Genomic DNA, 20,640 nt, shown 5'->3' on the forward strand with positions numbered 1-20,640 from the left:
AAAACTAGAAAAACGCACTGAAAGTTGTGCGTCAAAAAGTTGTCCCCCCTACGAGACGTCTTCTTCCACTCTCACGAAGTTTCCCCTTTCCATTAACCGTCCAAGACTCCACCACAAATCACATTGTACAACGTGGGAGTTGCTTCCACATTCTGAAATGAATGTACTCTCCATAGTGAGGTCCGGAAGAAAGGATTCAGTGATGTAATGGAGCCACTTATTCCACCATTTAAATAACTTTAATATACACACTCACACAGGTACCAGTGCTTTGAAAATAGATCGTTCAGTCCTAAAAAGCAGCTTTGTTTCTGTCTTCTCCTTCACCCTCCCTTCCCACCCCAACCCCACCCTCCCACCCCTTCATCGATGTTCAAGTAGGGTTTGATTAAGAATCACACCAAATGCTTATTCGTTTTTGGCCTCTGCATTCTCCAGGAGAGATTTGTCAGCAGCTACCACACAGACTGCTACTGTTTCGTCCTTCAGGGAAAAGTCCATCTCCACCTCCTCATCACCTTCTCTTTCTTCTGTTAATGTTATCTTAGCATTTTCCTCCAAGTTCTCCTTTGGATGGTCATTCTCTCTGCTCACTTGCTTGTTGTCATTCAGAGACCTACAAGAAATATTTACGTGAGAGAGTGAATTGAACTTTTTTTTTTCTCAATCAGAAAGAAACTCAACACTCCTCTTTCCCCTCAATCACAAAAGCACCATAGGTTTTCCTCTTACCAGTTGCCAGGAACATGCAACTGGTCATCTCCATAGCTGGCATTTTCTTTCTATGCAATAGGCCTAGGCCGTACCTTTCCAGATCTTTTAATGGTTTCCTTGTGCCGCTGACACAATTTGGCATATGCACTATGCCATCTCCATTACTTGATCATAAATGCTAATGGCAAGGGTCATCTTATCCTTAAACCCAATGAACATACCCAGAGGTTTCTGGGAGAGATAGATATATCCACTGAGACTAAGAATATTAACAATAAATAGTGGTTCAATCGGCAAGTTAGGAAACAAGTATTAAAACCAAAAGCGTTAAGATAGAACCAACCTCTAAGAACATGCTGTGCTGGATCCTACCAACTTGAGATTCTAACAACAATAATTTACAGGGACTCCTTGAGCTAAGTTTAATCAGACAAAGAGATATTAAACTCTCATTAACATCCACCAATAGTCTCTAGGAACACCCAGAGCCACTGCTCTAGATGTCCCTTACTACGATTCTGATCACTGAATATTAAGTTACGTCTGTGTTCCACACAGATTAAGATTGCCATGTTTTAGTGATGACTTTATTTTCAAGGATGATCTCTAAGTACTTTACAGATATGATCCAACCTACCTGGGAGGCCGGCGGAGGAAGCTGGCACTATCCCCAGAGGCAGGACATTTAAGGCACAAAGAGATGAATGACTTGTTCAAGGTCACTCAATGAATGAGTCAGTCGCAGAGCCAGGAACAGAAGCCAAGTCTTCTGCCTCCCAGTCCAGCGCTCTATTAGAGAATGTCACGCTAGTGAAAGCTGAATTGACATTGGCCAGATAAAGCGCTACACTTCTAGATAGAAAAGCGATGGGATTTCATCATTTAGAAATATGGTACCTTGGCGAGTGACTAGAATGACCTTATTGAAAACCAACAGAAAACAAAATAAAACAAAAACATTTACATTTGCTAATTTATAGTACCATGAAAATGTGTACTGCAGACATTTCACAGAGGGGCCTGTATCCTTTCGTTTTTTTCTAATGGAGTCTATGGGAACCCCTAAAACATTCCCAAACAACCCCCTGCTTCATGTTAGATAATGGAATTCTTGGGAGAGCCCACTGGGTAGAGACTTACATGCCGTGTCTCAGTACATGCCTTTCCCACTCGGAGCCCTGTGCAAATGCCCGTCCACAGAACTCGCATGGAAATCGCTTTTCAGAGCAAACCCTGCCATCAGAAAACCTCATAAGATCTGTGAGAGAAAGAGAAAGGGAGGGGTAGAAAGTTAACCCTTTAAAATACAAGAAAAGAAAAATAGAAGCACAGGTCACCAGAAAGATTCTTATTAACTGTCATTGATAAATCTATTTTTTAAAGATCAATCGTGGGTAACCTTTTCTGACATTCCATCAAGCTTTTATTTATTAAAGAAAGTCTCTGACAGTTGACTCAAGAACAGTCCTTGAATCGGAGACCTATATCTTCCCCAAATTGTTATAAACACAATCATCTTTGTCTCCTCTGCTAAGGAGGACCTTTGTTCCTATTTTTAAGGGTTCTAATGAAAGCTTTTCTGGTCACTGTGGCCCGTAGTGATCCCTCCTTTTCCTGAAATCCTATTAAAAACTTGAATTAATTGTAATATTCTTGAGGACAGGGACTATGTCTAATGCTTTTATTTATATGTATCTTACAGGGCCTACCACAAGGACTTTATAGGACTCTACTCTATAGGACCTACTACAAAGCTGGCTCTCCACAAACACTGGTTGACCAAATGAATAATTGATATAGAACACAAAACACTCTTTCTCACAAATGAAAGTAATCTGAGGCTATAAGTCCCTGTAGGATCCTGGGCCTCATGAGCAGTTTATTGCTTTCTACCAAACAGGGCCAAAGTCTTCATGTGTATAATAAACAGCTGGGACTATCCTGCTTTCCAGTCACAATGCAAAGCTAAGGCAGTGCAAGAGGGATCATCTCCACATATCTGATCACTTTGTGCCTGCATACACAAGATGTTACAGAAAGATGTCTCGTGCACTGAATGCCATGTGATAAAATTCGTACAACGACATTAACTGGATAGGTGTTTCTCAGCTTCCTTAATCTTTAGCACAAAAAAGCTATGTGAATGGGGCCAGTTTCAACAAAAGATGAAACATTTTCTCACAAATTAAGAAGATCACCACACAAGCCATTAAAAATAATTGCACAGACTATCTCGCTTGATTCTTTTCATTGGAAATGAGACAGCACCATCTGCTCCGAGCATTAATTCCTTAGCAGGGATTATTTGGGCAAGAAATCAACAGAATGCCTTCCTGACTCCTCCCAAACTACATAATGAAAGGGGGGGAGAGGAAGAGGGAGAGGGAGAGGGAGGGGGAGAGGGAGAGGGAGAGGGGAAGAGGAAGAGGGAGAGGGAGAGGGAGAGGGGAAGGGGGAGAGACGGAGAGAGGGAGAGAGGGGGAGAGGGAGAGAGAGAAAGAGAGAGAGAGAGAGAGGGAGAGAGAGAGAGAGAGAGAGAGAGAGAGAGAGAGAGAGAGAGAGAGAGAAGGGATTCTGCTTGGTTTAATTTTGATCTCTTCATGCCTGGTTTCTTCACTTTAAAAAAGCCACCCTAAGATCAAGCTACGGCAGCTGGGAGCTGTAGTTTGTCTACAAGCTCGCTCTCACTTGGTCTGGATAGGATCTGTACATCACATGGAGACAAATGCATGATGCCTCTTAATAAGTGGGTATGCATCATTAAAGGTCTAAATTGCAAAGGAGGGGAGGGTACTGCTAACACTTTTCCTCTGCCATTATGAAATGTGAAACCAGTTTACTTTTCTTCTAATATCCTCAGCTAAGTTTAATCATACAAGAAGGATAGTAAGCACTTATTAACATCCACCCAACAGTCTCTGGGCACACTGGGGGCCACCGCTCTAGTGGTCCCTCACTATGATTGTGCTTATTGAAGACTTACTGCTGGCAAAAAGTTTGGGAGGCTATTGTGTGTTAGCCCTTCTCCTTGGCAAGTATGTACCTAGATAGTGGAAAATTGATTCTGGGTCTGTTCAAAGGACATTCAGACAATAGTGGCCATTCTCCTTTCATTGAGCAGTGTGGGGGAAGGGATGATTTACGCTTGTAATTCCCATTAACATTACTGGAAGTTACTCATGTAAATCCTCCACCCTTTGAGGGAAGAATACATTCCTCCCCACCCCTAAGACTTTTTCTTTCTGTGTGGTTAAGGTTCATGAATGTGGACTACACACTCTTCAGAGAGAAGCTATCGGAGGCCATTAAGCTCATTCCAGTCACACTGAGCTGGATTTATGCCATGACGTTACTGAGGAGAAGAGAGGAGACACAAGGAAGAGAGAGAAATCTGCTCAACGCTCTTCACCACCTCACCTGCCATGTTTTCCCCTTTGTCTTCTAGCACTCTGGGGCGGGTTAGAGGGACATGAAGGACTGGAAAGGGCTACTGCCTCTGTTGTACTTTTAACCTCTAAATTCAGATGATGTTAAGTTGGAGAGATTAAAAAGTCATAACATCCAATGAGGAATAATTTATTGCCTGAAGAGAAACAGCAGGGCACACAACATCCTGAAGTGAAAGGGCCCCTTTGTAGCCACTGTCAAAAGCATACACAATAAGACAGAGAGCTCTAGTCACGCCTCCCAGATGGGAAGAGTTCACCACTGAGGAAAGAATACACATGAAATGGAATTAAAAAATTACACATACACCTCTAACGTCACAACCCACTCCCTCATGAAGAAGGAATTTCTACAGCTTCTGCTAATGAAGGTTAAACATTTTAAATTCTTTTGTTTAGATTATGCTTCTTTTAAAATTTTGTTTCTGAAATCCAGGAGGAAAAAATAGCACTGTTTTGGGAGTAATAAGAGGGAGGGAATAAAGTTTCTGAAGAGTTAAAATACTCTATGTTGTATTTCCCAATCAATTCTTCTTTGTTATGGGTTTTAGCACCACACTGGGATTCTGGCTTGTAATCCAGAATTGTTCTGTTAATGTCATGAAGAAGGAGAGGGAACTTTGATTCTGAAAGGGGTTTGTAAGACATCAGGAGAAAGGAAGGCCTAGTCTACATCCTTCTATCTTTGGTGGCTAACAAAGGAATAATAATGGAGAAATTCTACCCCAAGAGCACCTACTGTCATGAGGTGAGAAAAGACCAGGTCCCCAGCCTAGCTTGATAGAAATAGCTACAGAAATCAGAAATATGAAAAGGTGACTGACATGTCCCAAATTGGGCATCCTCTTATTTTCATTGTCTGGGAGAGTTCAGAAATACGAATTCTTCCACAATACAGAAAACCAACCCCATTTGTATGTAAACTCACAGCTACAAACATATCTGGCCTAATATCTTAGCCATTCTTTATTTTAGTTTAACATAACTTGTCTGGTTGACCCTGCTTTATAACAGTCTTCAGCTTTATTGTAAGAACATTTTTTACTTAAAAGTCTAAATTGCCAAATTAAAATATCCATGCTTATATTTGCACAATTTTCATATAGACCAACCAACACATCTGGATATACCGACAGATATGAAGATGTCTGTGGCTCCTAAAACTACACAATCTGAGGCTGGAGCAAAGAGGTGATTTCTGTTCTCACCTTTGCTGTTCATTTCTTCTTCCTTGTCCTCTTCATCATCACTGCTGGACATCTCCATTTTCTCCTTCATTTGCTCCAACTGATCCAAGTTAACTCGTCCAACCAGCTCAAAATTACGGCTTACCTTCAAGAAAAAAGTCCAAATGAGAGTCTGACTGATGAGTCATGAGAGAAAAGGTTTCAAGGTAAATCTGGTAATAAGTGAGCAACGGCCAAACAATTCTGGGCTATGTAATCCACCGTTCCCAAGAATCACCTACTCCCCTCAACTCCATGTCCACTTTCAGGGGTGGTTCTGCCCACAGGTAAAAATGACAGAACTTACATTTATATAACATTTATACCTTCACAAAATAATAGCTGATATTTACATGTAGCACTAAAAAAAATGGGCAAAAATCTTTTGCATCATTTTATTTGAACCTCACAACCATGGGACCACAGGTATCATTATCCCCATTTTATGGATGAGGAGACTAAGGCTCAGAGGAGTTGAATAATCTGCCCATGGTCCCACAGCCAGTAATGATTAGAATGAGGGTTTGAACCTGGTTGTTCTGATTCCAGGGTTAGCACTCTGTGCACTTTACAAGACTGCCTCTCAACAAATGTTACTCCACCTGATCTTTATATTAACCCTATGAAAGAGGTGGTTCAAGAATTATTGTCCCTACTTTACAGATGAAGCCTAGAAAGTGAATTTGCTCGCTTCACAGATAACACAACTAGCAAATGTTAGAGCCAACCCCAATCTTTCTGATTCCAGGTCTGATGCTCTTTTCACCATACTACTCTACCCCAGATATCAAGTATATTGCTTTCTACATCAAACTGTTCTTAGTAGATTATCATCATGAGTTGCTCATCTGAAACAGTATTTCAAGTACAGGCCCAACCAAGGAGAGCCCTTCCAAGGGGAAAAAAAGAAAATTATTCACTGATAACGACCATTACTTAGTCATTATCTTAGTCAAGATCTTGATTTCCATGCTCCCTGTAGTACAAGCCCATGTTTTTAATACTAATTGTCTCCCAATGATAATAGATGGCTATGAATCACAGAACACCATGACTTCAGAAGAATCAAAATGTTAGTTGAGCTAAAGGAAGGCTCATGGTAAGTGAACTCAGGTAGCAATGTGTTGCTAATCATGACTTGAGTTCAAAAAGTGGTCAGATACCATATATACACATATATGACTGAAAAAGGTAGTAGGATAACTTATGTAGTGAGAGTAAAAAACCAGTTGAGAGTGTTGTACCAGTATCCAAGAAACATTAAAGGAATTAGAGGAAGGCATATAGCATCCTCAGTAGATCATCTGAAAAATATGACCCTTGGGTGGGTCCTATTTGCATGGTGGCAAATGCCTATAATCCCTACTTCCAGGGAGGCTGAGGTTGATGGCTATCTTGAGCTCAAGAGTTCTGAGCTGTAAGAGGACTAAGACAATTGGGTGTCCACACTCAGTCTACCACCAATATGCTAAGTGTCTGAGGAAGGGGGCCTTCAGGCTGCCTAAGGAGATGTGAATGGGCCCAAGTTAGAAATGAGCAGTTCAAAGATCCTGTGGTGATCAAGAAGTGAGGTAAGGCCTGCACCCCAGCCAGGGTGAGATAGGGAGATGCAATCTCACAAGTAAAAAGAATAAAGATAAAAATTGCATGGGATGAGAAAGTATGGATAGATCATAAACTATACTAATATAAAAATAACTTAAATGGATATAAAAAGCCCATGTTAATGCCTACACCAGCCATAAAGATGTGAGGCTCCTCCAGAATAGTTTCCCTACCCTCCCAACCATGAGGAGGGCAGAGGAGAGGTTGCTTTTCTTCCTCAGCAGTTCTATGTCCCCTTCTCATATGTCACACACCTGTCATATGTCAAGCTAGCTAGACTCTTTTCCCTTCTGGACACCTCATAGGTCCAAGGGGAACTTTATTCCAAATCCAGAATAGAATTCCAATGACCTTTATTACCCTAGGAAGTTTGAAGACTATGGGCCATATCTCAGATTATGCCTAATGATAACTACCTGCTCCAGCTTGAGATGAAAGCCTAAATTATAATTAGTTACTGTTATATGCAATACACTAGAATTATTCTAGCTAGGCCTAAGTTAATTAAACATCCAAAGACCTTTTAAAGGAACTCCCTAAAAGGGACTTAAAAATTAAGGTTATGTATGGACTAAAAATGCTCCTACTCAGGTCACTGGTTCCTTGAGCTAATTTTCTTCAATGACTTATTCAGCGGAAGCAGTGAGTGCCATGGGTAAATCCCCAAAGTCCACAGGAGTTAATCATAGTCAAATCAGTTCTAAGTCATTCACAAGAGGTGCCAGTAGGACAATCTGGAGTGTGAACAATGTCTAAAGGGAGATGATCTAAAGAAGGCCAGAGTCAGCCTGTGGTCAACTTGGAGAAGACATGAAGTGAGGGCTTTAATTCCAAATCAACAAAGAGGTCCAAGGTCCAATACACAGGGACTCTTCCAATGGGGCAAGGGTGAGGAACAAGGAACTTGTTCTGTGGATTTGTCTTGGAGGCTTTTGGTATATATCCTTTATCTGTCTCTGCCCCTGATCTCTTGTTACCAGCATGTGGCAGGTAGGGAATTAGGAATAGTAGGAGAAAACTAATCTTCTTCAAGAAGATATTAACAGGTTATTTGAATTTGTTCCGATATGTTTGTTTTTCAAAATGAACCTTCCTCATTAATTCACTGTCTTTTTGCACCTTTCTACTTATGTATCACACCAAGAATTCTACGCATAGACTGACACACAGATCGCATCTAAGATCATAAGCTCACAGATGTGGGCTTGAAAGGTCACCTAGTCCAAACCCCTCCTTTTTCCAGATGAAGAAACTGAGGTCCAGAGGAGTTAAACAATCTGTTTAAGGTCACACAGACAATAAACGTAAGAGGAGGGATTTGAACCCTGGTCTTCTTACTCCAGAGCCACTCCCCATTTCACTGTACTACCCTGCTATCCTTTGGTAGGGATGCTATCAAGAATGACCACAAGGAAAAACCATATGCTTCAACTGTTTCACATCTAACCACAGAAGTTTCAGAGATTCTTTAAGCAAGAAAATTCTAATTAACCATAGTGAAGATGGACTGAAAACCACTAATACCATGTTCTCAGCACATGGGAAGAAGTTTCATATCAGTTGCTAAATGTTTGTAAAGAGAAAATCAGGGAAAGGGGTAAACAACCAGTTGGTTCTATTGGCCAACACCCCAATGTGAAAACAGAAAGTAGAAGGCAATAAAAGGGGATGGAGGACAGTAAGAAATCAGCTTTCAAGATAAAAGAAGGTGAAACAAATGGCCATGCAATTAAAAAGATAGAAAATAATACAGCCTTGGGGAGAAGGAAAAGAATTATCCAGTAGAACAGCAGGATAGTGTAGTACAGTGATTCTCCAAGTGTGGATCCTTGAGACCCCTTTCAGGGAGTCCACAAAGTCAAATAATAATACTAAGATGATAGAAATAACTCACATAAACAAAAGTTCTTTGGGGAGTCCTCGATAATTTTTATGGGTCTAAAGACCAAAAAGCTTGACTAAAATCACTGAAAGAGTATAAAGAACAATGGACTTGGAACAAAAAAAATTATAAGATCCCAGGACTACAGCTAGAAGTGACCTCTGAGATCATCCAGTCCAACCCTTTTGCTTCACAGAAGAAGAAAGTAAGGTCCAGGTGTTAAAAGACACATCTAAGGCCAAAAAAGCATGAAGCATTCGAGAAAAGATGTGAACCCAGGTCTTTTCTTGTAACATTTCCCAGACTGGAACTTCAGTATCATTTCTCTGACTTATAGGGCTTTAGCTCTTGCTAATATTTTTATTAACCCAACACTTCTTGGAATATGGTTTCTTCCATATCCCCAACTTAGGACTAAGGAGCCTATAAAGAACATTATATGTTAATACTGATTTAATTCTGCTTAGTCACAAAAAAAATCTACATTTTAACCAAAATGTATTTATAAAAAATACCTGAAAATATATATTTGTGTGTATACATATATATGTATGTTTATATGTATATATGAGTATATATGTATGTGTATATGTATATATGAGTATGTGTATATATCTATACATATATATTATACATATGCACACATATACACATACACACACACACACACATATATATATATATAAATATTGAGACAGAAAGAGAGAGAGAGAGAGAGAGAGAGAAACTGCTTCAACAGACTGTGGGTTCAAAAAAATCATAATCTTCCTTGATGTAATTTCCAAAACTGGCCCACAGCTCCTGTGAGCAATCTTTGCTAAGGCTTAAGAACCTTCAGTTGGGGTATGAGAAGAGAAGTTATTTGGTCGATTTTAATCTCATCTATTAAACTTTTTACTGCAGATGTAAAGGTCTAAACAGTTGAATTTTTTCCTATTTTCATGAATACTGTATTATTTTTTTCTGAAAAGTTTTAGATTTATTCATTTTTACAAATAATAACTATCCAGACTTAATTCCTTCAAAATGATTTTTTAAAACTATGTCCTAAAAAGATTTTTTAAAAATGTAAATTGACCCACAGCATCAGGTCATTACAATTCTTGCATGCTGAGGAATCACAGCATCTTTCCTTGGGGGTTCTCTTTCCCTGATCTTGAGATCAGACTTTTGGTCTGTATGATAATGGTTCTTTCCTTACAATTTCTCTAGCATCCCCTTAGGCCTGTAGAGATTAAAACAGTACATTGCCTTGCTTCCTCAAAAGGCCTCAGAATAGCGTAAGAAAATCTAAAAGTTTTAGAGTTAGAGGAAGCTAGAAATTGGCTCCTCTCCTAGTCCTATGGAATTGATATCTTTAAAGAAGTTGAAGAAAGCATGTTTTTTATTGAAAGGTTACCTGACATTGATATGAAAAAAGTCCCTATATAATATATACCAAAAGATTGACAGCAGCACTTTTTTTCACAGCAAAGAATTGGAAACAAGGTAGTTGCTCATTAATTGAGGAATGGCTAAACAAATCATGCTACGTAAGTGTAATGGAATATTACTATGCTATAAGAAATGATGCGTGTGATGAATACAGAGAAGCATGGAAAGATCTGCATGAACTGATGCAGAGTAAAGTAAGCAGAGCTAAAGTAAATCAAAAGTGAATACACCAAAATGATAATGACCAAGCATGACTCAAATGAAGAGATAGTAGAGAGATATTAGAAGAGATATTAGATATGAAGAGATAGAAGAGATAGTTAGATATTAGATATCCCTCTGAAAGGGATTGTCTAGTTCAATCTTATCATTTTACATGAGAGGAAACTGAGGCCCAAACACATTAAATGAAAAGGTTATGTGGCTGGGGAGTGGCAAAGCCAAGACTAGAACCCACTTTTTCTGACTCCTGCTCCAATATTCTTTACTCTATACCATGCATTGAAAATTAAGTTTTCGTGAGAGTTGTCACCCCAACTTACCCCTTTGTGGAGATGGAAAGGTCACAGGTATTACACATTGCATATGTTTTTATACTTTTGTCCTTATTTCTTTTCCTCTAAAAATACTATTTGTTATATTGGATGGCTCTCTAGGATGGGTGGGGGAAAGGAAGAGATACTAGGGATCTGTGTATGTATGATGTAAGATGGAATGATGTAAGAAGCAGCAGACATCAACAAAAACTTATCTGAAACAAAAAAAAAACACAAAGGTAATCTGAATTCAGAATATGAAGGTAGAAAGAGTTAGTGATAGCAAAGACCTATACAGAGACTGTAACAGGGGCAAATTTAAGATGGACGTAAGAAAGCACACACTTCCTGCCAATGCAAGCCGGGTATAAGTGGAATGTGTTGCCTTAGAAGGCAGGATGTTTCCTCTTGCTTGTGATTTTCAAATAAAGGTGAGATGATCACTTGGCAGGTATGTATTAAAGGGAATTAATTTTTTAACAGGAATGGGGTGGTCTAGATGGAGATGGCTAGTGAGGTACTTTCTAGAGTAAAAAAAATAATTCTGTGACAGAGACCTCCCAGAATCATTTAACCATTTTTAACCAATCATTTTATGCAGAGGACCAAACTGGATCTAATGACTTACATACTTAAGGACACAGAAATAGTAACAGCACTGGAATCTGAACCCAAATCAAATGACTTGAAATAAATTGTGTTTTCCACTACACTGTTCTGATTCCCATTCAAGGTGAAATAGCACATTTTCATAATCTAGGGAAATTTTAATTTAATTAAATTCTCGCTGGTCTGGTGTTTGTGGAAAGTCACCTCACCAACCGTAGCAGTGAAGTCAAAGCACTCTAGGCTTGAGAGGTATTTACAGTTAACTATTGATAAGGTGTAAAGGCTGAGTGTGTGTGTGAATAGAAATTGCTAAAGTCCCAAATATTATATAAACTTTCACTGTGGCATATGGAAGAATTCCCATATGGCAAGTTGTTCTGAGCAAAAACCCCATAAGAACTTAATTTTCAATGCATGGTATAGAGAAAAGAGTATTGCATCAGGGGTCAGAAAAAGTGGGTTCTAGTCTTGGCTTTGCCACTCCCCAGCCATATAACCTTTGTCATTTAATGCCTTTGGGTCTCAGTTTCCTCTCACGTAAAATGATAAGACTGGACTAGACAATCCCCTTTAGAGACCGCTGGCATCCCGTGAAATATTGTCAATGAAATATGCATCTTTGGATCCTACTAGGAAACCAAACATATCTTCAGTTGTAATAAGTGTCCTGCCAATATCAAAATGCCTCTCACTGGCACAAGTTAGACATTGGCATACTGGTACCAAGAAACTGCAAGTTGCAATGTTAAGCACTTTAGACTGAGAGTTCTTCTGCTGAAGCCTCAGTAACACATATATCGTGACAAAAGGCTGCCAAACCAGCATCTTGAAGTCACCAAATACCGCAAGTGACCGTATACAAAATGTACTCAATAGCTTCATTGGTCAACAAGATGGCATGTGGAAATGAAGGAAAAATCTGACTAAAGGCTCCGTCTGAACAATCTTTTTTTTTTTCTTCTGCATCAGCACTTGTCGATTATTGAAGATGCACACTGGCAGGAAAATTTTAAATTTCTAAGAATATCATTCTGCTTGTACAGCAGGCAGTCTTTGAACAAGGTTCTTTTGTAATCAGAATAATATGAATGGGTGAAGCGCTATGCACTGTGGGATTACATATGCATGGACACATTTATAGGGGAAAGAATCATGAATTCTGTGGTAACCACACCTCCACTTATCTTTTGTGAAGACGCTAAAACAGCTGATGACCAATATGAAGCCTTACAAAGCTCCTTCCCTGATTCTCCCAGGTATTCTGCTTTCTTTTTCTCCTTAAAATGACATCGCATTTACTTTGTAGGTTTTTTGTATTTGTTTATCTACAGACGTGTTGTTTTCTCATGGCACAATACAAGCTCCTTTGTAAGGGGTGAGGGGGGAAGGGAGGTGTCCTTTTTGTCTTTGTATGACCAACACCTAGGAAAGTGATAGGAACATTCACTTGCTTATAATTCTCACTGAACTGAATTAAATGGAACCATTGTAAACTTGTGAAGTCCTACAGTGGATAGAAGGTAGTGAAGCATTTGTTTTATTGGCTGAAAATGCAAACAACATGAAAAGAGCATGGGAGATCAAAAAGGACAAACAGCCACAAACGCGTATACTACATTCTTTTGGCCTAAACCAGCATTTAACCAGCATCATGAAACTGGGCACTCTACAGCATTCTACAGAAGAGGAAAAGAGGTAATGAACAACATTAACAGCTCACACTCATATGGGACTTTCAAGTTTGCTAAGTCCTTTCCAGGCATCATCTCCTTTGATCCTCACAGCAACTCTGGAAGGCAGATGCTTTAATTATTAACCCCATTTTACAGATAGGGAAACTGAGGCTGAGAGGCTTAATTCACTTACTCAAGGTAGTAAATATGTGAGGTAGGGTTTGAACCCAAATCTTCTTGACTCTTCAGTTCAGTACTCTATCCACTCTACATTGCTGTCTTCAAGAAGAAGCAAACAGAAAAGAATGGAAAGAATTTGAATGACATTAACACTAGACGGGGTATAGAGATGACAATGTAATTAAAAACAAATAATGATTGTAAGATGTTAAAAATATCTAGACATGTGAAGAACAAAGCAGGTGATGATGAGGTCTTCTGGGTTCAATTTGAGAATTCTTTAATGATTTTAAAGTTAGTTTCTTCTTCAGTCACCGCATCCTAATCAACAATTTGTCAGCCATTCCTTATCATATGGGCTACAGATAATCTGGGCAGCGAGGTGGTGCAATGGATAGGAATATGGATAGGTGCCCTGGGTCTGGAATCAGGAAGACCTGAGTTGAAATCCAGCTTCAGACATTTGCTAGCCCCAGGCAAGTTAGTCACCCTCTCTGCCTCAGTTTCCTCATCTGTAAAATGGGCTGGAGAAGAAAATGGCAAACCACTCCAGTATCTTTGCCAAGAAAACCCTAAATGGAGTCACGAAGAGTTGGATACCACTGAAATGACTGAACGGGGAAAATCTACTGTTCTTGAGAACTGAAGGGTATAATTGGTCGAAAGTAAAATGAAAGACTTTTTTAAGAAATAAGGAGAATTTTAGAGTCAGCCAGTTCATGCTGCTGTATATCTTTTAGATCCAAATCTTTCTATTCAAGATCAGAACGTATGTGATAAAAAGAACTGTAGAATTTGATTTGGGAAGGGCTGGAAGGAGAGGGAAAAGATATTTCCATGGCTTCAAGTTTCCTGGAAATTTTGTCTCTACATTATACCAATACTGCCAACGTGGCAGCAGCTACTGATTTCAATTTCATTTACTTTTTCTGACCCTGCTTAGCTTTTGATAGGAATGCTAATGAATAGTAAAGTGACAGAAAGGCAAGTAGCCCAACAGAGAAACAGAAGTATCAAGAGGCCTGGATAATTTACTCACTGAATAATCAGACTCTGTATAATTGAGAGTTGCCCTTCATTATCATTTGCCCTAAGAGAAAAGGTTCATGGTTCCTATACTACACAATTTTTTCACTTGAAAATGGGGGTAATTATAACTACCCTTTCTCTACTTTACCTTGTAAGGTTTAACAAGGTAAGAAAAGAGCTTTCTGTTTTCTAAGAGAAAGGCACATTTGTGTTCAACAGTCTTTTAAAAAAATTGTTATTATTATTATTCTTACATGCAAACCAGAACCACATCCATATATATCTTCAAAAGCATGACCAAGGTTATAGGCTTTCCAGAAGCACTTCAGAAGACTATATTAAATATCCAACCCTGCTCAATGATAGTCCTCAAAAAAATTAAAATTCTAAACACATTTCAGGACCGTAGGATTTTTAGCTAGACAGGACTGAGAGATCATTCAACCTCTTCATTTTACGGATGAGAAGATTGACACCCAGAGACGGAAAGGACTTTGTCCAAGCTCACACAGCTAGTAAGTGGTACTCAGTACCTGTCATAGTCCACAGAGGTATTCCATTATGAAATACAGGCTTCAAAAAGCACATAAGGCTATTTAGGGAGGGAACCTAAGGCTTTTGCTAATGTCGTTTGCTATGCCTGAGATGCCCTGCTTTCAACTCTTTTCCTTTGCAATTTCTATCTATTTCTTAAAGTCCAGCTCACATGCCAGCTCCTCCAAAAAACTTTTCCCTAATCCTCTCTAGCTCAGAAGCGGTCCCCACCTTGGACCCCACTTAGCACTTTATTTAAAGGATGGACCGAGATGACACCTGTGATTTCACTGATACAGGAAACTCCTAGCAGACAGAACTCTCTCTAGTAATGCAGATCTGCCCCCTTCTAGTCTTACACATTTGCCTGTGGGCCCTGAAATGTTAAGTGACTTGTCTGGGGTTACACAGCCAGTATGTGTTGGGGATGAGTACTGAACAGCTTTTGGTCTACTGCATCACACTGCCTTTCAAGCACTTCATAATCTCTTGGTAGAGTCTAAGCTCCACGAGGGAAGGGACTGTCTTACCTAAACCACAAACCTGTGGTCTTAAGGCCACATGTGGCCTTCTAGGTCCTTAAGTACCACCTTTTGACTGAATTCAAATTTTACAACCCTGACTAAACTTTTTATCTCTCTTAGTGGCTAACATTGTACTGTCCATGCTGCAAGGCTTAAAGAATGTTTACTGAATGAATGAGCAATGAACCACACTTGCAGTCCGCACTGAGAAGCCTGGTATACCACTGATGCAACACAGCTGCTTCTGATTGCAGTATCTATCCCCAGAACTCATATGCATATCTGATGTTCTCTGGGCTTCTGTCACATTAGTAGGTAACCACATTAATCTGTATCACTGGGGATTAGTGCAGTCACACATTTCCAACAATACATTTTAGAAGGGTCCTAAACTGTGTCACTATTGATTTCTCAGTGATTGGTCTCAGTCTTGAGTATTCCAAGATGGAGAAAAGACTTAAAAGTTCCCCCTACAAGTAGACACACTGCCATCCAGTCTGGTTTCCATCTTTCCTTCTTCACTACCACAGCTGGCTTCAGGAGAAAAATAAGCTGGGCAGAAGTTCTATTCTTCCTTTTTCCAACTCCACAGCCATGTATGAGGGATCAGGTGCCACACGGAGGGCATCAGAGTAGTTAAGTAAGCAAGAGGTACCCCGCTGAACATAGTATGGGGGTGAAAAGATGCTGAAAGCATGGCTGCATCAGAAGGATGGATGTATCTTACGGAGGGAAGCACCAGCAGGGGGCTGCTATTCACCCACTGATCAGACGAGCATTTATTCACATTCATAAATGTTTGGGAAATGAAGGATAATTCCCTCTCCCACACCCCTGAATTTTCACATACGTCAGAAAACATATGAATTTCGATTCACTTTGAATTCAATGTTTGTTGACTGCCTACTATGTGTAAGGTACAAAAGCTGCCCCAAAGCAAAAAGGACAAATAAAGCTCAACCTTCTTCCAACAGGTGCAACTTTAATCCTTATGGGAGAATTGTTGGGGCTGGTGCTGGGCTGTTTTTTAAATTTTAATCACAAATGTCTTAAGACCAATAAAAAAGTCTCTTGTCTTTCACTTACAGGGATAAAGGGAATGGGAAACCCTGTCCAAAGGGCTTACTTAGCACAGGGGTGGGGAACCTGTGGACTGAAGGCCACATGTGGCCCTCCAGGTCCTCAAGTGTGGCCCTAACAGACTCAGTCAAAGGGCCGCACTTGATGACCTAGAGGGCCAATATATCCTTGAGGCCACAGGTTCTCCACCCCTGGCTCAGCATAATTTTTTGCATATTGTGGGCACCCAACACTAACTTGTAGATGGAATAACTTTTTGAATAATAAGATTATTCTGGTTAAGTTTTTTAAAAATTTTTTCTTTTCCCTCACAAGCCAAATGTGAGCCACAGTATCCAGGTGCCTTCAATAGTACCTGAAAAACAAGATGCCAGACATTCTACATGAGGCCAGCTTAATGCATAGGGAGGCAAGGACTCAGTGGGATCCTGCCCACAATTGGTTAAGTTTGAGAAGAGGTTTTAATTACAATTCTCTTCCTTCTATTATTTACTTTCCCAAGCTGCTATTTTGCAATTGGTGTTTGTACGTGTGTCTGTGTGTGTGCACGTATGCATATGTATATACGTACGTATACATATGCGTGCACATACTACTCATCTCAATCATTAACAGATATTCAGATACGTGCAAGTGTTTTTAAAAATCCATTCGGTCCATCATCACTCTATGTCATAAGCGTGACTAAATGACTCTCACCCCCAATCCCAGGCACAGAGAGGAAAAATCTCCCAGGAATGTACCTTATGTTCATCGCGAAGGTGGCCATCCAGCTCCTCCGTGTGTTTGGTCTCGTAGTAGCAGAGTTGGCATTTGTAAGGTTTTAGTTCATTGTGCTTCTCAATGTGTTGCTGCAAGCTCTCATCGCTGGAGCAGGTGAAGGTACACTTATCACAGCGGAAAACTACTCCCTGCAAGTATTTTGACAGTTTGGAACGGCACACTTCAATAGGAACAACTCGCTCTTCTGCAGAAACAAAATAGGGGGAAGAGGTGGAAATTTTTACTTAAGAGAAAGTAGATGTTTCTTAAAAACAACAACAACCAAGGAAAAAATACAAGAAGCCCTTATTCTGTGGGTATACAGGAACACAACATACCCTCACATCTATATATTCTTATAGTTCTAATTTTCTCTTTAAATATTCCACTAGTTTACATTTTGGCAGGAAAATCTCAACTTTATGAGGTAGAATCCATACAATTTCATAACCAAGTAATTGGAGATGTCTTTGTTTAAAAGCTTCTTTTCCTAGTAAGTTTTGGTTTGAATAACCAATGCAAAGTATATGCTAATCTTTTATACATTTATCAGAGAAACCTGTAAGAACATTCACACTACTAAATTTCAGTGAGTGTAATGATCTATGGGGCTGCATTTGGAGGTTTTGCTTATACATGCAGTTATCATTTATTATAAAAATTTCTAATTGGTTTATCATGTTCACTAACAATGATGAAGCACTTGTAAATGGTAATAAAAATCCTTTTTCAATTAGTTTAATCTCAATGTCTACTGTATAACAATAGGGTCTCAAGACATTAGAAGCAATATATATACATTTATACATATATACACACAGGTACATATATATACATATATATGTGTGTATGTACACATATATAGTATATGTGAGATAGATATACATATAATGTATAATTTCCCACATGAAATATTAGGTGTACTCAGCAAAGCTCTAAATAAGATGCAGGAGAACCTGAGTGCTCTGGGTTGAGCTCTGTACTATGTAGTGGAGGTAGGGAGGTGGAGGTGGGAAGAGGTATGAAGTGGTGATATACGTGCCAAATCATTCAATACCTTTTTTGGTTTGGACTTGGGATTTCATCAGTGTAGTCACTTCTGGTATGGAAACTCTGAAATTCAGCTATAACCTATCCTCATTTCAGAGTAGACAAAGTCAATTTCAGTTCAACAAGTTGTTAAGTATCCACTGTATGCTGTGCACTGGCGATACAAAAACAGTCTTTCTGCCCTCAAAGGGTTTACATTCTACTGACCTTTTAGAGAGGTGCCTATGGCAAAAAGCTAATTAGAAATTAAATGACTTCTTTATGTTTTCTGAGTCAATGTGTATCAGAGGCTAGCCCTGAACCCAGGTCTTCCTGAGTTGCCATTTAGCCTCTACACATATTGCATTTCTAATAAGTGAATTAAAGGGTCTACTTACTACCCAATTGTTGCAAAGTTGTTAACAGTCTGCTAATAATAATAACCAGTATTTACATAAATATACATATATATACATATACACACATAGATAAATATACATATATATATACATATTTTGTTTAGTAATATGCAACATCCAACTAAGTAGATCCTCTGATAAAACGGTTGCAAATAAAGTACTTAAAGTGTGTTTGGGGAAGTATTGTGTTCATACACACATACATACACACATGCAAGCAAACATACATACATATATACACACACACACATATATATATATATATATAAATGCTTATCTTTTCTCCCCCTTCCTTGTTTTAAGGTTTACAATGTGCTTTACAAATATTATCTAATTTAATCTTCTCACAACCTTGGAAGGCTGGTGCTATTATTATCCCCCACTTTATAATTGAGAAAACTGAGGCAGAAGAGAATAAGTCGTATCTTACTCTTCATGACCCCATTTGGGGTTTTTATAGCAAAGATACTGGAGTAGTTTGCCATTTCCTTCTCCAGCTCATTTTATAGATGAGGAAACTTAGGCAAACAGGGTTAAGTGACTTGCCTAGGGTCGCACAGCTAGTAAGTCTCTGAGGCTAGACTTGAACTCAGGTCTTCCTAACTCCAGGCCCAGAGCTCTATCCATTGAGCCACCTGGCTGGCTAATCAAAGATCATCCTAGCAAGTTGGCTGTGAGAGGGTTCTATGACTGAAACTTCACACCCCATGACTACTGCCATCTCTGAGATTGATTCAGATTAACTGTCCCTTCTCTGATTGACCAGTTATGTCCTGGTTGAGAAATGAAAAAGTCTTGAATATTTTATGCAGTAATATGCAATATCCAACTAAGTAGATGCCTCTGATAAAATGGTTGCAAATAAAGCACTTAAAGTGTGTGTGGGGAAGTATGTGTGGGAGAGGCTTCACTTGATTACTTTCTGACAATCTGTAATCTGATTGTCAAAAGTTTGAAAAAAAAAGTGGGGGGATTTGGGTGGGTTTCCCTGTTAACACACCAAATGCTATAAAGCTAGAGATGAATGTGCCTTGTTGATTTTGCACTCCCTCACCCTTGTGTTTAACTGTTCAAATTAAATTTCACACCAGTCTGCCTGAAGTGTTAGCACACAAGCCAGATATCCATAACTGGGATAAAATTAAAATCTGTGCTATTTATGTAAGGCTCAAATATAGCACAAGTTTTCCTGCTGTGTCTGGATTTTAGAAGTAGATGAAAGTTTACAAATGGACTCAGAAAACATATATTTACATGATTTAGGAACGGTAATATATTATTAAGTAACAGGAAGCGTTGCATACCTTTTATTCTGTGAATCGTAGAGTGGCGACACTTTCTCAGAGCATTAGTATTTCCTGTGCTGACACAGTGTTACCCATCTTCTCTTAGTGGCTGGAAGATTTTAGAGTTCCCGGAGGGTTTGCCCCACCCAACAGATCACATCTAAGTTCTCACTGCATGGCCCTGCCTTGGAAGTCATGGAGTGCTTCTGTTAATTGGCCAGGGGGATGCCGGGCAGAGAAACGATGGAAGGCAAAGTCTTGACAGCATTCCCAGGAGTTTTCAGGTGTAATTTATTTTTTGTACACTATGAGATAGCTATTTAACTAAAACAGCATGTGCATACATAGCATATATATGTGTGTACATTTGTACAAGTGTATGTAAGACTATATGTACATATAGCTATATACACTATATATCCATATATGTATAAATAACCCACAGTGTTTACACATGCTTCATATAAAAAAACAAAAAAACTGAGAAATTCATAGGGGTCGGTATATGTATATGTACACATGTGTATATATATGTGTGTATGTGTATGTGTATATAGGTATGTGTGTGCACATATATATGTATGTGTATGTATATATGTATTGTGTATAAATATAACTACAAATGTGTATATATGTATGTGTGTATAAACATACACACCAATGTGTATATGT

General features: G+C 39.1%; 1 protein-coding gene across 5 annotated transcripts in view; it reads right to left on the reverse strand.

Annotated features, from left to right (window-relative positions):
- Positions 1–364: 364 nt before the first annotated feature.
- ZNF462 (zinc finger protein 462) overlaps positions 365–20,640 on the reverse strand; it is a 155,819-nt gene continuing 135,543 nt past the window's right edge. For 4 of the 5 annotated variants that reach the window (XM_027862753.1, XM_027862757.1, XM_027862756.1 and 1 more), the window contains exons 10-13: positions 17,216–17,439; positions 5,369–5,492; positions 1,855–1,972; positions 365–616 (exon numbers count right to left, since the gene is read on the reverse strand). In XM_027862753.1, the coding sequence (XP_027718554.1) occupies positions 409–616; positions 1,855–1,972; positions 5,369–5,492; positions 17,216–17,439 (674 nt within the window). In that variant the 3' untranslated portion in view covers positions 365–408. Of the gene's footprint in view, positions 617–1,351; positions 1,504–1,854; positions 1,973–5,368; positions 5,493–17,215; positions 17,440–20,640 lie in introns of all 5 variants that reach the window. The other variant, XR_003569141.1, reaches the window with a different exon arrangement.

The sequence above is a fragment of the Vombatus ursinus genome, unplaced genomic scaffold (genome assembly GCF_900497805.2).
Source record: "Vombatus ursinus unplaced genomic scaffold, bare-nosed wombat genome assembly UNPS02014770.1, whole genome shotgun sequence".
Taxonomy (NCBI): Eukaryota; Metazoa; Chordata; class Mammalia; order Diprotodontia; family Vombatidae; genus Vombatus; species Vombatus ursinus.